This window comes from Dreissena polymorpha, chromosome 6 (genome assembly GCF_020536995.1).
Source record: "Dreissena polymorpha isolate Duluth1 chromosome 6, UMN_Dpol_1.0, whole genome shotgun sequence".
NCBI lineage: Eukaryota > Metazoa > Mollusca > Bivalvia > Myida > Dreissenidae > Dreissena > Dreissena polymorpha.
The window spans coordinates 5,064,219-5,079,427 of NC_068360.1; the positions used below are offsets into that span (position 1 = coordinate 5,064,219).

Sequence of the window (15,209 nt, forward strand, 5' to 3'; positions counted from 1 at the left end):
TTAAATAATTTTGTCAACTTACCAATCTGTTGGACGGCCCCTTAAATACCATGAAAGAAAGTGTGCGTTCTCTCAAAATAATGCTTGTTTTTGTATAACGTACATTGGCCACTATATAATGATCAACAAAAGTCGACTAGGACTAGATTTCCCAGCATGTCACCTGTGCCTGTAAATAGTCTTAGAAGTCTTGTATCGTTATAATGTAAAGGATACTATAATAAGCCGTTAATGTCAGTTGTTGTTTGTTTTCAAATTAATTAGCAAAACGACAATATCAAATACATTCTAGACTCATCATAGCTGTGTTATAATTTTATTTTACAATTAATCAATACTTGCACTGTGTATCAATTTCATGTATTCGTGAATTATTGGGGCCGAGAAAACACACGCTTTAATTGAAAACCTTGTAATACATAACGCTCTGATCAGACATTCCCATAGCAACGTGCTGAGAATGATAAAACCGAGAATTCGAGTAAGGTAGTAAACCCATCATATTCAATGTTGAGAACATTTGTTTACAAATCATATTATTATATTATTTTCTTGAATCAATAATAAATGTAAAAAAGTTTGTCTGCTGTCCGATTTCGATCCGGGACAATTTGCTTTCAAATCGAACGCCCTACAACGGAGGCCCTAATATCGTGTTTAACCCATTTAGGCCTAGTGGACTCTCCCATCCGTCTAAATTGGATCAATTTATTTCCAAAATTAGGAATGTCTAGTATATTTATTTCTATATTTACAATATTTCGTACAGAAATTCCGTTAAGCAAACAGCGTAGACCCAGATGAGACGACGGTGTTTGCCCAGGCCTTTTTTCTAGACGCTAGGCATAAATGGGTTCTAAGAACCCCTATCTTGTTTTTATTCTGCATAATTCGTATGGTTATATGCATATACGCATGTTTTCTTTAATTTAAATTGCATGTAGTTCATTTTTAACTTTAATCACTTCCTACGACTTTGATTAAAAAATGTACATCTTTATATGTTAAGGAATATATTCCAATCACGATCAGAAAAGGTACGGGCGGCTACGATTTCGTCGCAATTACCAGGAAATTAACGAATTTAAGATAGTTCGAATATCGAAATGGTGAAAGTCACATGTATGCATTTACTGTGTATGTCTATTAAGATATGATTTTAGTTATGTGTTTCGCACCACATTTATGATTTCACCTTTTACAACTTGGTCAATGAATAGCATGAACACTCTATTTCCAATGCCATGATGCGTATATTATATTACATAACGGTGTACTTTTAACTCATATAGTTTTGTAATTTGTCACGGCTTTTAATTTCTGGAAATGTTAACTTGTTTGTTTTGCCTGACGAATTCGTGAATAAACTTTGTAAAGATAAAAACTAGTGGTCAAGTTTTTGTTATATCACGTATGCAAATATTGTATTTAACCGCGCTTTTTACCTAGGTGATCGAGGTTCAATGGCCAATCCTGAAGCATGTGAGTTTGGTTTGTGGTCACCATACCGTACATGTGGGGTTGTCTACGGGTACTCCGGCTTCCCCACCCCACCCCTCCACAACACAAGACCACACCAACATTGAAATCTTTCGCTAACAACTACATGGCTCTACACTGCAGTGATAATTCCAAATTCGTCCAAACTTTTGCGAGTGTATTAGATTATATTAAGTATGTATAAGTACTGGGGCACACTTCGGATCCACAAATAACGCAGCCTCAGGCGCGCAGGGACCTCACCAACTTCGACATATGCACGCATATGTTAATAAGTAACACTGCTGGGCAGCTTTAAGGCAGCCTTCAACTGCCTCTGTACGCATAATATCACAGTCGATGTTAAAAGTCGAGATGGCTCTAGTAAATATCGGTTTTAAGAAAACAATGAATGTGTTTCTGAAAGTCGTAATTTTGCCTCACTGTAAGCTAGTCCCTTCTACAGATTAAAGTATAGGGACGAAAGTGTTCAGGGGTCGTATTCCAGAAGCATCTTAAGTTAAATTGTATTCTTATCTTTAACGTTTTTCATTTCGTATTGCAATATTTTTTCATTAATATTTCCATGAAAATAACATCATTATGTCAATGTTATTTTAGGAATACCAAAAACATGTGTTTCCTTATTTAGTAAAGAAATACAAAACATTGTAATTTTGACCTTAAGTGAAATTATTTAAGCAATAACTTAAGATGTTTACGGAATACCATCCTAGGTCAGATAAAGACGAAAAATAATAAGGAATACACTGTGCGTCTCAGTAGGATTCCAACTATGAATGCGTTGATGGATTTGTATATTTAACCCATTTATGCCTAGCGTCTAGAAAAAAAGGCCTTGGCAAACAGCGTAGACCCAGATGAGACGCCGCATGATGCGGCGTCTCATCAGAGTCTGCGCTGTTTGCTTAAAGGAATTTCTGTAAGAAATATTCTAAATATAGAAATAAATATACAAGACATCCCTAATTTTGGTAATAAATTGATCCAATTTAGAAGGATGGGAGAGTCCAATAGGCATAAATGGGTTAATAACTTTGCACATGTTGTCAGCAATTTTGATGAAAACAACATAACCATGTGACCCAAATGAAACTTGTTAATTCATCAGTTGGCGATTGTGTATTTTTTTTTTAATTCAAACATTTTACATAAATAATACAAAAAACAACGACCCGTGTTCAGTTACTGTTCCCGGAAGCATATGAATTTGGGTTATTGTCACCATACTTGACCAGTGGAGTTTCCGCCGTGTACTCCGCCCGCCCCCGCCCTCCACCCCCCTACACACATAGCACAAGACCACACCCAAATTATAAAAGTCTATTGAACCACTTAATACCTAAAAAATAGAGCTACAATTCTAAATTAAATCCCAACTTTCATGAGTCGAACACGTTAATTAGGTAGGAGTGCTGGGACAAACTCCGGGTACACACATAATGCAGCCCCTTACGGAAGAACTTAATACGCTTCGGAATTCATACATTGATGAGAAGTACCTAGTGGACGGTGGGTTTGTTTGAATCAATACTCCCTATAGGAAGAAGGCTCGTGTAAATAGGGACAAACGGAAGGCCGCTCTAGATACATATTCGGCATAATCGCTGTTCGACAACCGACAGTGGAATGGCTATCTCTATATGCATATCAAGGCACTAATGGTAAAATGCAATATGCCTAAGAATATGAGGACAATAATATATTCTAAACAAGAGCACCACATAACGGATGCCAATGCTCGGCTGCGGGTGCAGTTTGAATAAATGAAAGCTTGTCAGAATATTTTGTTAGACGTCACGGTGACCTTGACATCGACATTGCAATAAGCACACCAGAGGCGTTATAGTGCTTGACATGATGAACTCATGTGTCGTGTTTAGAATAGTTTCCAAATGCTTACTTCTTGAGCCTTTATAGTTCCTGTTAATTTGTCACTAAACGAAGTGCATTTGCTGGTATGCTTTACATAAATTAAAACTTATAACTTTACTAGCTCTACGCAACGTAAATGAATGGTTTATTTCGTGTAAAAATAATGTAAACGCGACCCATACAATGCAAAAGAGACCAAGGCTTACCTTCAACTATGATATATGGAATTCACATTTAACAAGCAAATTTGTTGAATTGATTTCCCCTGCCTATTTCAAAATATCGTGACAGACGAACGGACAGACAGACGGACGAACAGACTGACAAACGGAGGGACGGACAACGCCGATGGTATATCAATCCGCCTTTGGCGATGGTAAAAATAAAATAATTTTTTTCCCAAACGCTTTTTTGTTTATGAAAAATTAAATTAAAAAAAATAAAACGCTGCTTTGTACTTCGTAAATATGGCCCGAAATACAAATTCTGATATTTTTAAGTGCAATATTTTATTTCCTCTGTAAAACATCATACCAACATACACGCGCACGTAATGCTGAGATTTTAAAACAAACAATAATTTGGCACTGCATGCAACAATATTAACAAAATAATCACAATAACACGCCGAAATTTAATCAAATTAAATTTATAATCTTACAACAAATCTGAACGTTTTCTACAAAGTCTGTCTCACACATGTTGCTTGAGAAAAACTGCACGTTGTTTTGTACTTAGATTCAGAAGGCCACCTGAAATGAAAAGTGTCGATAGAAGCAATAAAATAACACCAAAACCAGTATGATCTCTAAATAGTATGCATGAATGTGTTTTAATTCCAATTATAAACAAAAAATGTGTTTGACTGTTATATGGCCAACAGTTCTGGACCATTAGAAATCTATCATATAAGAACGACGTGTGTATTATAAAAGTACGATGCATATTAAATAGAACAAAACAGAAATTGTATTTGCACTCTAGCAATTAGTGACCGTCATGATACATCTAATTGAAACTAGAGTTTTGTCACAAAAATGACTAAATACACCCCCGCGCAGGTTTTCCACAGGCATGTGCAATCCACACAGGCTAATCGGGGACGACACTTTCCGCCTAAACTTGATTTTCGGTAAGGAGGGACTTCCTTGAAACTAAAAATACTATAAAAGCGGAAAGTGTCGTCCCTGATAAGCCTGTGCGGACTGCACGGGCTAATCTGGGGCGACACTTTACGCACATGCATTAAGCCCAGTTTTCTCAAAACGCGGCTAAAATATGTCTTGCGTTTATACACTTTACGGTGATGACAATTTGAGTTTCAATGCAAACACTTGAGAAACGCATGAATAGTTCGCATCACAGACTTTTTAACATTTGATGTGGACATACCGGCAAACGAACCACCACACGGACCGACCGACCGATAGCGAAACTTCTAAATACACGCTTTCAAATTTCGTGTTTTTTTTCAAATACAATGATGCATATACAATTTCATTTGTGTTGAATTCGTGTGAAATGAATTGCAATGGAAGACAATTCTGAAGAACAGTAAAAGCGGCGACTGGGAGCGCATGAAATACATCCTCTATCGAGAGTCATATACTTTGATATCAATTAAGAGATTTTTTTGTATTCATTATACAAATAAACGGTATATACTTTTTTAATTTAATAAAGGAATGGTGAAACTCTATAGGCAATATCAGGAGTTTTTTTTACAACTAAACATAAACAATTTATGTTACCTGTTGACGCGTCCCGTAAATACAACAACGCAGCTGCTATCATTGAACCTAACAAAAGTATAAAACAAGAATATCAGTGAAACTGATGGATGCTCCCCGATGATGCGGTTTGTCAATCTATGTGTAAATAACCACCTAAACAATCTATTATTTGCCTTGGTGACCTTGAACCCATTTACCTCACACCCGATCAAAAGGTAGAGGTTTATGTAAGGTACCTACATGCCAAATATGAAAGAGATCGGTAAAGAATTGAAGGTGCTATGAGAAACTGTAACAAAAGTGTGACGGAAAATTCTATTATTAGCCTCGGTTACCTTGACCCCAGTGACCTCAAACCTCATCAAATGCAAGGTACCTACATGGCGAATATGAAAGAGATCGGTAAAGAATTGAAGGTGCTATGAGAAACTGTAACAAAAGTGTGACGGAAAAATATATTATTAGCCTTGGTGACCTTGACCTTGACCCCAGTGACCTCAAACCTCATCAAAAGGTAGACGTCCATGCAAGGAACCTACATGCTTAATAGGAAAGAGATCAGTAAAGTATTGAAGCTGCTTTGAGAAACTGTAACAAAATTGTGACGGAAAAATATATTATAAGCCTGGGTGACCTTGACACCATGGACCTCAAACCACATCAAAAGGTAGAGGTCCATGCAAGGTACCTATATGCCAAACATGAAAGAGATCAGAAAAGTATTGAAGGTTCTATGAGAAACTGTAACAAAAAAGTGACGAAAAAATATATTATTAGCCTCGGTGACCTTGACCCCATTGACCTCAAACCTCATCAAAAGGTAGAGGTCCGTGCAAGGTACCTACATGCCAAATATGAAAGAGATCGGTAAGGTATTGAAGGTGCTTTGAGAAACTGTAAGAAAAGTGTGACGGAAGGACGGAAGTAAGGAAGTAAAGAAGTACGGAAGTACGGGAGAACGGAACTTCAAACTGGCAACTATATGCTCCCCGAAAATTTTCGGGGAGCATAAAAACAGTATTTAGAACGACAGCATACACTCGCATGTCATTACTAAATATAGAACATCTTACATAATTGCAAAGTTTATTTGAACACAGGGGAAACATGGCAAACCGTGATCTGTGTTGCAGCACATGTTGTGAGCACGCGATTTATGAAATGTGAATTATGAAATGTGTTGACGCGGCTATTACAATATGATAACACTAGGGCGAAAACCGTTAAACCATGAATTGATTCATTATTGGTTTACAGTTCCCGGGTAAGAAACTAACATTGATGAACCTTACAGAGAATATACATACGTCGTATATGTCAACATTTTATCATCGCTTTCTTACACCAACATATGAATGTTAAATACAATAAATTAACAATCTTGATATTAAACCACTGTGTAAATATTGTTTACTTCGGTGAAATGTATGACGAATAAGTTACCGCCGTTTACAAAATTACTCGTATTTGTTGTAAAACCATAAATGCGTCTACGTCAGTATGTGTCGTCTAGACGAATATGCAAGACCGAATGCGGTTTTCCGAAAATAATACATGTCTTTTGTACGCGAACGAGTTCTTTGCTGTACAGAAGAAAATTACTCGCAATCGGCTTAAACTTTTATTTCGTTTATTTTCGGGAAACTTCTTCTTTAGAACTTTTATTTCACTTCTTTATATATCAAAGTTTTATCTGTTTTGAAATAGTAGTATGCTTGTCTATATACCCGCTTAATCGTTTCAACAATGGGTCCTCTCAGAATTGGTGAAACTTACAGATGACGCACATGGTAAAGAACACTTCGAGGACCATATAGCCGGCAGTGTCCACGATGAAGCCAACAAAATACGTATCAATGGCCTGCCCCACAGATATAATGGTGCCCATGCTGAAAAGAATACATATAGGTGCTGAAAGAATATAATTCATATACACATGAACCGCGCTCTGGTGTTAAATGCCTGTGCGTAAAGTGTCGTCCCAGATTAGCATGTACAGTCCGCAAAGGCTAATCAGGGACGATACTTTCCGCATAACCTGGATTTTTGCTTCCGCACAACCTGGATTTTTGCTTAGAAGAGACTTTCTTTAACGAGAAATATCAAACAAGCGGAAAGTATCGTCCCTGATTAGCCTGTGCTGACTTCAACGACGACGTTCGTACATTGTTTTTACACACGAACAGTAGAGAATTAAAACTGCATATTAACGACGAATGAAGAAGATTTTTCGAATATTGTAATTGTGCAACAATTCTACAAGCGATAGTCGCGGGAAATCGAAATTGTTTAAATAACATATTCACGAATGTATTGAGGTGACATTTATATCGTACACGTTAACATTACAAGGACTTTTACATTACAAAATGTAGATGATTACATCCCGAACGAAGTGCCGAGGTAACTCAGAGTGTTAATTAAGAAAATATATTGCAATTAACTTTATATTAAAAGTCCATGCCTACATCCCGAACGCAGTGCCTAGGTACATCAGAGGGTAAATTAAAAATATATTTCAATGAACAATATATACAAAGTCGATGCTTACATTCCGAACGCAGTGCCGAGGTACCTCAGAGGGACCGCGTAGGACACCAGGGGCCAACATGTGGTGGTTACCAAGGAGTATCCTAGACCAAGAATCACCTGAAAAACAAAGAAACAGTGGACTACATCTTCCCTATATTTGTGGCCACACAGTTTTTACATCACGCAGTTTAATTTTTTTTGAGAATCATGAGTGTTCTGAAAAATTGCCATCATAAATCAGATAGCGGCAGAACTATTGCATACACGTACACATGTATGAATATTGGAATTATAAAACTCGAGAAGCAATATCAGGAAATATATTCTTTTTACCATCAGCTAGTATTTAATTTAAGGCAGGTCACCGCCTATACAATTCATGAAACTACAAACAACAACACCATTTAATATAAAAATTATAAAAGCGACCAACTTCCAATAAATGCTCTGAATATGTAAAAAAAATATAACAAGAGATTGCCACGCAATATTGTCCCCAACCGGTGAAACTCCACCATTGTCATTAAAAAAAAAATTATTTGTTGTCATAGCAACCAGAATTCTTGATGTAGGAGCAAAATGAAATGACGTTCATAATCTCCATATTGCAATATATCCATGTTTCAAGTTTCATGAAAAAAATTGAAGAACTTTTAAAGTTATCGCAGGATCCAGAAAAGTGTGACGGACAAACAGACAGACTGACAGACGGAGCGCAAACCATAAGTCCCCTCCGGTTACACAGGTAGGGGACAATAAATAACCAACGGGCAATCACGCATTGAAATATTCGCGACCGGAATGACCTTACAATGTAAGCACGACCCAGTAAAAAGGAAAGCTGTATAAATATCATTAAATGTGGATATAAGTTTCAGAGCGCTTGTTTTTCAATAACATTATCATATTTGTAACGAAAGACTCAACAATTACATTGGGATAAATGGGTAAAATAATCGGGGATACAACATACCCAGAGCTTTTAGAAGACGCCGAAAAAAAGCTTATAACTATGGCTCAAACGTTTTGACATGGTCGAGCAAATTATCCCCGTGTCACTTACATTAAAAATAGTACCATACATTTAAGATTCGACCCAATTTTAAGTATAATAATAATGTTTGATAAAACATGGTTCTGTTGTCATACCGTGCATACGTACGGCTCCACAAAGGTGAAGGTCATCATGATATGGCTGGTCAGCCCCAGGACGAGGCCGGTCATCAGGAAGTACAGGTTACGACCCACTCTGTCGATGGCAACACCGAACAGTGGCATCGAAACCGCTCCAACCATGTATACCATGCTGCATAGACCAGCATATAGATATTACTGTTACATAGCGAATGTTATATTTAAGTTAATACCATTGCTTAACATTATAGATAAGGTGATACGGAATTATAGCTAGAAAGTGGGTGCTTATTTTTCTGGTACAATCAGTGGATGAATTTTACTGTCCCAAAATTCTAATGGAACATTAATGTGCCTTTAAGACAAATTCCAAAATATAATAATAAAAAATGGCATTAATAAAAAAAACAATTGCATTTTAACTTGTAAAGCCTCTCTATACTACCTGTTCCCATTATGAAACATATAGGAAATAATAAAACTTTATCAAGAGCGAACATCTTGCCCGCTTGTCTTCAATTAAGGCAAATTACCAATGAGCTATATAATATAGGACAATATAGGAGTCGCGTTCTGAGAAAACTGGGCATAATGCATGTGTGTAAAGTGTCGTCCCTGATTAGCCTGTGCAGTCCGCACAGGATAATCAGGGACGACACTTTCCGCTTTTATGATATTTTCTGTTTAAAGAAAGTCTCTTCTTAGCAAAAATCTAGTTAAGGCGGAAAGTGTCGTCCCTGATTAGCCTTAGCGGACTGCACAGGCTAATCTTGGATGACACTTTACGCACATGCATTATGTCCAGTTTTCCCAGAACGCGACTCATATGCAACACTACATTACACAGTCACGGTTTACCTGTTTATCGTATTTGCCTCTTTCGGACTTCTTGAATACTTCGTTGCAAAGAACAGCCTTCAAAAGCAAAGAAGACCGATACAGCCATGTTTATGAATATTTTGATTAATCATTTATTGTAAGTTGTAACATGCAATTTTAGAAAAAGCCAAATAAATACATACTCGTACCATGTTGTTACAAGACCATTGCCAAGCAATATATGTCCCCTACTGGCTCCACCATTGTCAAAATATGTTTTTGTATATATTTGTTGCCATAACAACCAGAATTCTTGACGAAGGAACAACATGAAATGACGTGCATAATCTTCATATTGCCATCTGTCCATATTTCAAGTTTCATGAAAAAATGTTAAGAACTTTTAAAGTTATCGCAGGATGCAGAAAAATGTGACGGACTGACAGACTGACAGACAGACTGACACACAAAACACAAATCATAAGTCCCCTCCGGTGAAACCGGTAGGGTAAAAATATATGGAAAATGAAGTCAAACGCATTTATCGAGAGTTGTAAAAATATGTAAAAGATAACCAAAATTTTGTTAAAAATATAAGTGCAAGTAAAACACAACTTATTAATAAAAGGTTGTAACTGGTATCTAGAAGCAAACAAATTTCATTAATTGCAAGTTGTAATATGTATAAACAACAAACCCAAATCATTAATTGCCACTCGTATCATATATGAAGGAAACCCGATGGTAAAGCAATCGCTTAAAATTGGGCAAACACATCTAGAATTATAAACAAACCTACTCTCCCTGTGTCACGAAGGGGAAAAGCTGCAGGTAGAAGAGAGCGGAGCTGATGGCAATAAGCCAGAATGTGGACGGAAATCGCCTTACATCAGATATACGGATAAACTTGGATTCCTCTTCTATAAAATGTAGAGCTTAGTCACAAACGTTACTAATACGAAACGAGTTTATAAAAGCATACTATCTATTATGATTATTAAAGCATACTATCTATTATGAAAAACAAAGTATGTTTAAATTTATTCAATATTGAACTAATGGATTCTTCGACCAAAAAATTTATAAATTTAGATTCTACCTCTGCTAAATGTAGGATTTAGTAACAAACGTTATTTATGCCCCCGGACCGCTCTGTCAGCTACGTTCAGACCAAATCAGAATGTGTAGGGATAATTGGAGATTTAAGGGGCCTTTTCACGTTTTGGTAAATTGACCAAATAAAATAAAATGTTTCAGATTCGCAAATTTTCGTTTTAGTTATGATATTTGTGAGAAAACAGTAATACTGAACATTTCCGATGCTCAAAAATATCAATTTTATGCATCTTTTGACGATTTAAAAACCTGAAAATTATAAAGCGTTGCAACGCGAAACGATTGAATAATTTAATGAGTTCTGTTGTTGTCGTTATATTTTGTGACACAACGAGGTTTGCATATACAAAGCATAAAATACATCACTTATTGTATGAACACGGATGGCAGAGTGGTCTAAGCGTTTGACTGTAACTCCAGGGGCCGGCGGTTCGAGCCCAGTTCGAGCCCAGTTGAGGGTAACTTTGTTTTCTTTCTTTAATTTTATTCTTGTTTTTACTGGAGCTTTATCAATATAGAGCATTTAATGACAAACTTCAATACATGCCCAAATCTGTGAAAAAGGTCCCTTAAAAGAGGTGTCTTGCTCATCTTCACTTCATGGTGATAAGAGGTGTCTTGCTCATCTTCACTTCATGGTGATTGCATGTTTTAAGTTTCAACTTCTTGACAAATATGGAGCTTGGAAGTAGTTCGCTCCATACACTTGTACATTCTATGACATACAAATCGATCGACAAACCGGAACACCTATCAGATGGGTGATTCTTAACAAAGTTTTTTTAAAGTTAACAAAGAAAAGCGATACCTTTGTGCATGGTTTTATTTTGAATTAATTTTGTAAGCGTGATTTCTAATGTCAAAATAAAGAAAATATTTTTAAAACACATGCGAAAGGTACAGACTAATTTTGACGAGAACATACATCACATATAATTACTTAATATAATTACTATTAAAAGTATTAATTATAAAACTCACAAGAAGTTAAATTGTGTATTTAAATGAAAGGCCTTAAATTTCTAACTGTTGTTTCATTAATCGATTTCATTAAGTCATTATATTCGATCACATTCGTATTTTTCAAACTTCGCATTTGTATATTGTTTGCGTAAACCTACAAATACCGGGCAATCTAGCAAAACATTTTAAATTGCCATCAAGTACACGAAGTTTTACATGCACGTTCAGTGTTCGGTGTTATATGTCGTTAATGCCATCTACCCGACTCCCCGTGTGTTCGTAAGGCTGTCCCTCTAAATCGTGTTAAAGCAGTTATGAACGTTGTTTTGTTTCCATATAAATTTGAAATATATCTGTACTCCTTATTTCCAAAAAAAAACACGGTAGTGTTTACCTCTAATTGTATAAACAAGGTTCATAGATAAATTAAGATAAAAATATAAAAACATCAACATCGCCCATACCCTAAAGAACCATACTTCGCTAACACCAAAACTATCTACGCAAATAACTAGAGCCTTGTCACAGACGTGACGTATACCCCCACATGCCGCATTGACACAGACTAGTTTTCATGCTGTCTTCACAAAACAAGAGAATCTAATTTATGGCGATTTTTATGAATTATTATGCCATTATCATTTATAGCCATTTGGATCTTTGAACTATTGAATTCTTTCACATGACACGCCGTCCAATGACTGTGAACAAAATTAATGTACAGAGTCATTTTTAAATCTCACAATGAATGACATAGTTATGGCCCAGACAAAATCATTTATTGCCATTTTTGACCTTGGAGATATCGACGTAATTCTTTTGCGCGACACACCGTCCAATGATGGTAAACAAAAGAGCCAAATGATTTAAAATCTCACAATAAACTACATAGTTATGGCCCGGACAAGCTCATTTATGGCCATTTTTTACCTTTGAACTCAGTGTGACCTTGACCTTGGAGATATCGACGTAATTCTTTCGCGCGACACACCGTCCAATTATGGTGAACAAATGTGCCAAATGATTTTAAAATCTCACAATGAACGACATAGTTATGGCCCGGACAAGCTCATCTATGGACATTTTTGACCTTTGAACTCAAGTGTGACCTTGACCTTTGAGATATCGACGTTATTCTTTCGCGCGACACACAGTCCAATGATGGGGAACATATGTGTCAAATGATTTTTAAATCTCACAATGAACGACATAGTTATGGCCCGGACAAGCTCATTTATGGCCATTTTTGACCTTTGAACTCAAAGTGTGGCCTTGACTTTGGAGATATCGACGTAATTCTTTCGCGCGACACACCGTCCAATGATGGTTAACAAATATGCCAAATGATTTTAAATTCTCACAATGAACAACATAGTTATGGCCCGGACATGGTCATTAATGGCCATTTTTGACCTTTGAACTTAAAGTGTGACCTTTACATTCGAGATATCGACGTAATTCTTTCGCGTAAGACACCTTCCAATGATGGTGAACAAATGTGCTAAATGATTTTACAATCGTACAATGAATGGCATAGTTATGGTCCGAACAAGCTCATTTATGATCGTTGAACTCAAAGTGTGACCTTGACCTTGAAGATATCGACGTAATTCTTTTGCGCGACACACCGGCCAATGATGGTGAACAAATTTTCCAAATGATTTTAAAATCTCTCGATAAACGACATAGTTATGGCCCGGACAAGCATTTGACCTTTGAACTCCAAGTGTGACCTTGACCTTTGAGATATCGACGTACTTTTTTCACACGACACACCGTCCCATGATGGCGAACAAATGCACCAAGTCATTTTAAAATCTAACGATAAATGATATAGTTATGGTCCGGACAAACTTTCAGTTTAAAACACACTAAGTGACCCCGTGACCTAGTTTTTGACCTGGCATGACCCATATTCAAAATTGACCTAGACATCATCTAGATACAACTTCTGACCAAGTTTGGTGAAGATCGGATGAAATTTCGGGACAGACAGACAGACCGACAGACCGACCGACAAAGTGACTCCTATATAGCCCCCATTACCAATGGTAATGGGGGTATAACAATTTAACCCAACGCACTTTTTGTAGCATATAAATAATTACATACATGTACAATGTTTTAATCAGCATATCAGAAATTAATATGTTAACCATCGTCAAATACCCACAATTAATTATCTGGTTACAGTGCATTCCATGAATGAAACGACAAGGAATGGTTCAAACTTAGATATCAAACGATAAATTTATATGTGAGCTTACATCAGAGTCGATCAATCATGTCGGATAGTTCGAACAAATATAATCTTCAAAAACTAACATATAATAGCTCTTGGGAAACCGAGCATGTGCGTGAGTGTCGTCCAAGGTTAGCCTGTGCAGTCCGCACGTGCTTATCAGGGACGACACTTTCAGCCTAGCCTGGTATTTCGTTTAGAAGATACTTCTTTCTATTGACAATGCAATGCAGTGTCGCCCCTAATTTAGCCTGTGCGGACTGCACATACATGCATTAAGTCCGGGTTTACCGAAACAAGGCTCATGTGTATACATTTAAAACAAATGCCTAATTAAGGTTATAATTCAGGGACCAATTGGTAGGAAGAGTTTAAATTGAGCCGTACTTTTGCTATCGTCCTTAGCCACTGGAGGATGATCAATGTGTTTTTGTACGTCAGAACGCCGATCAATGACGGCCGCCAATTTGGCCGCTAACGTGCACAGAAGGCCACAACATGAACCTGTAAAGAACAATTATATCTCATCATGTGTGTGTTTTGCGTGATTTTTGTGATGTGTGGTGTGATTTTGTCTGATTTTTCGGTTATTGGTCTCTTGCCATAAATAAAGGACTGTAATTATGTTTGTGTTCTGCTTGTTCAGATGAATACTAACTGATAATATTCGTATATTGAACAAGTTGTCCAACGCTTATGTGTATATTGAACAAGTTGTCCAACGCTTATGTGTATATTGAACAAGTGGTCCAACGCTTATGTCACAACCGAGAGGTAAAAGATGTTGTAAGCTTCCAGTGTTAATCTTTGTATCGAACTTACAATTTGAAAATATTTGTTATAATGTACGCATTCTAAATCTGTATTTAATTACTTCGTTCACGTAAACATTTCAAGAAAATGGTTAAGAGAAAGCAATTAAAAACCCAGTGATAAAGAGATTTTTGCCTGTACCTACACATGGATTTCCGTTTAGGATAAATCTAAATTTCAACGCGATGAAAGGTTGTCTATGGTTACTACGTGAGAATTGTTCAATACCAATAACGGGATAAGATGGGGTCGCATTTCAGTCTATCAAACGTTGCCCAATGATTTGTAATATAATGATACAAATATGCAACCATGTGCAATCAGCAACAACTGAAACCATTATTTATAACTGGATAAAACCTCTTCAATTTTCAGCTCAATCCTTGATGCAACCCAATATCCACAGAAAATATTTCAATTCTTGCTAAAGAGTCCTCATATCTTATGAAAGGAAATGATGTTTTTTTTCACACACCAAAACT

At 36.6% G+C, this 15,209-nt stretch overlaps 1 protein-coding gene across 13 annotated transcripts in view; it reads right to left on the reverse strand.

The window, feature by feature from the left end:
• LOC127833773 (major facilitator superfamily domain-containing protein 1-like) overlaps window positions 1-15,209 on the reverse strand; it is a 152,108-nt gene that overhangs the window by 127,988 nt on the left and 8,911 nt on the right. For 6 of the 13 annotated variants that reach the window (XM_052359205.1, XM_052359214.1, XM_052359203.1 and 3 more), the window contains 8 exons: window positions 14,302-14,418; window positions 10,393-10,513; window positions 9,633-9,689; window positions 8,790-8,946; window positions 7,660-7,757; window positions 6,896-6,997; window positions 5,127-5,174; window positions 3,860-4,127 (listed from right to left, as the gene is read on the reverse strand). In XM_052359205.1, the coding sequence (XP_052215165.1) occupies window positions 4,055-4,127; window positions 5,127-5,174; window positions 6,896-6,997; window positions 7,660-7,757; window positions 8,790-8,946; window positions 9,633-9,689; window positions 10,393-10,513; window positions 14,302-14,418 (773 nt within the window). In that variant the 3' untranslated portion in view covers window positions 3,860-4,054. Of the gene's footprint in view, window positions 1-3,859; window positions 4,128-5,126; window positions 5,175-6,835; window positions 6,998-7,659; window positions 7,758-8,789; window positions 8,947-9,632; window positions 9,690-10,392; window positions 10,514-14,301; window positions 14,419-15,209 lie in introns of those variants that run through there. The other 7 variants (XM_052359207.1, XM_052359202.1, XM_052359208.1 and 4 more) reach the window with 7 other exon arrangements.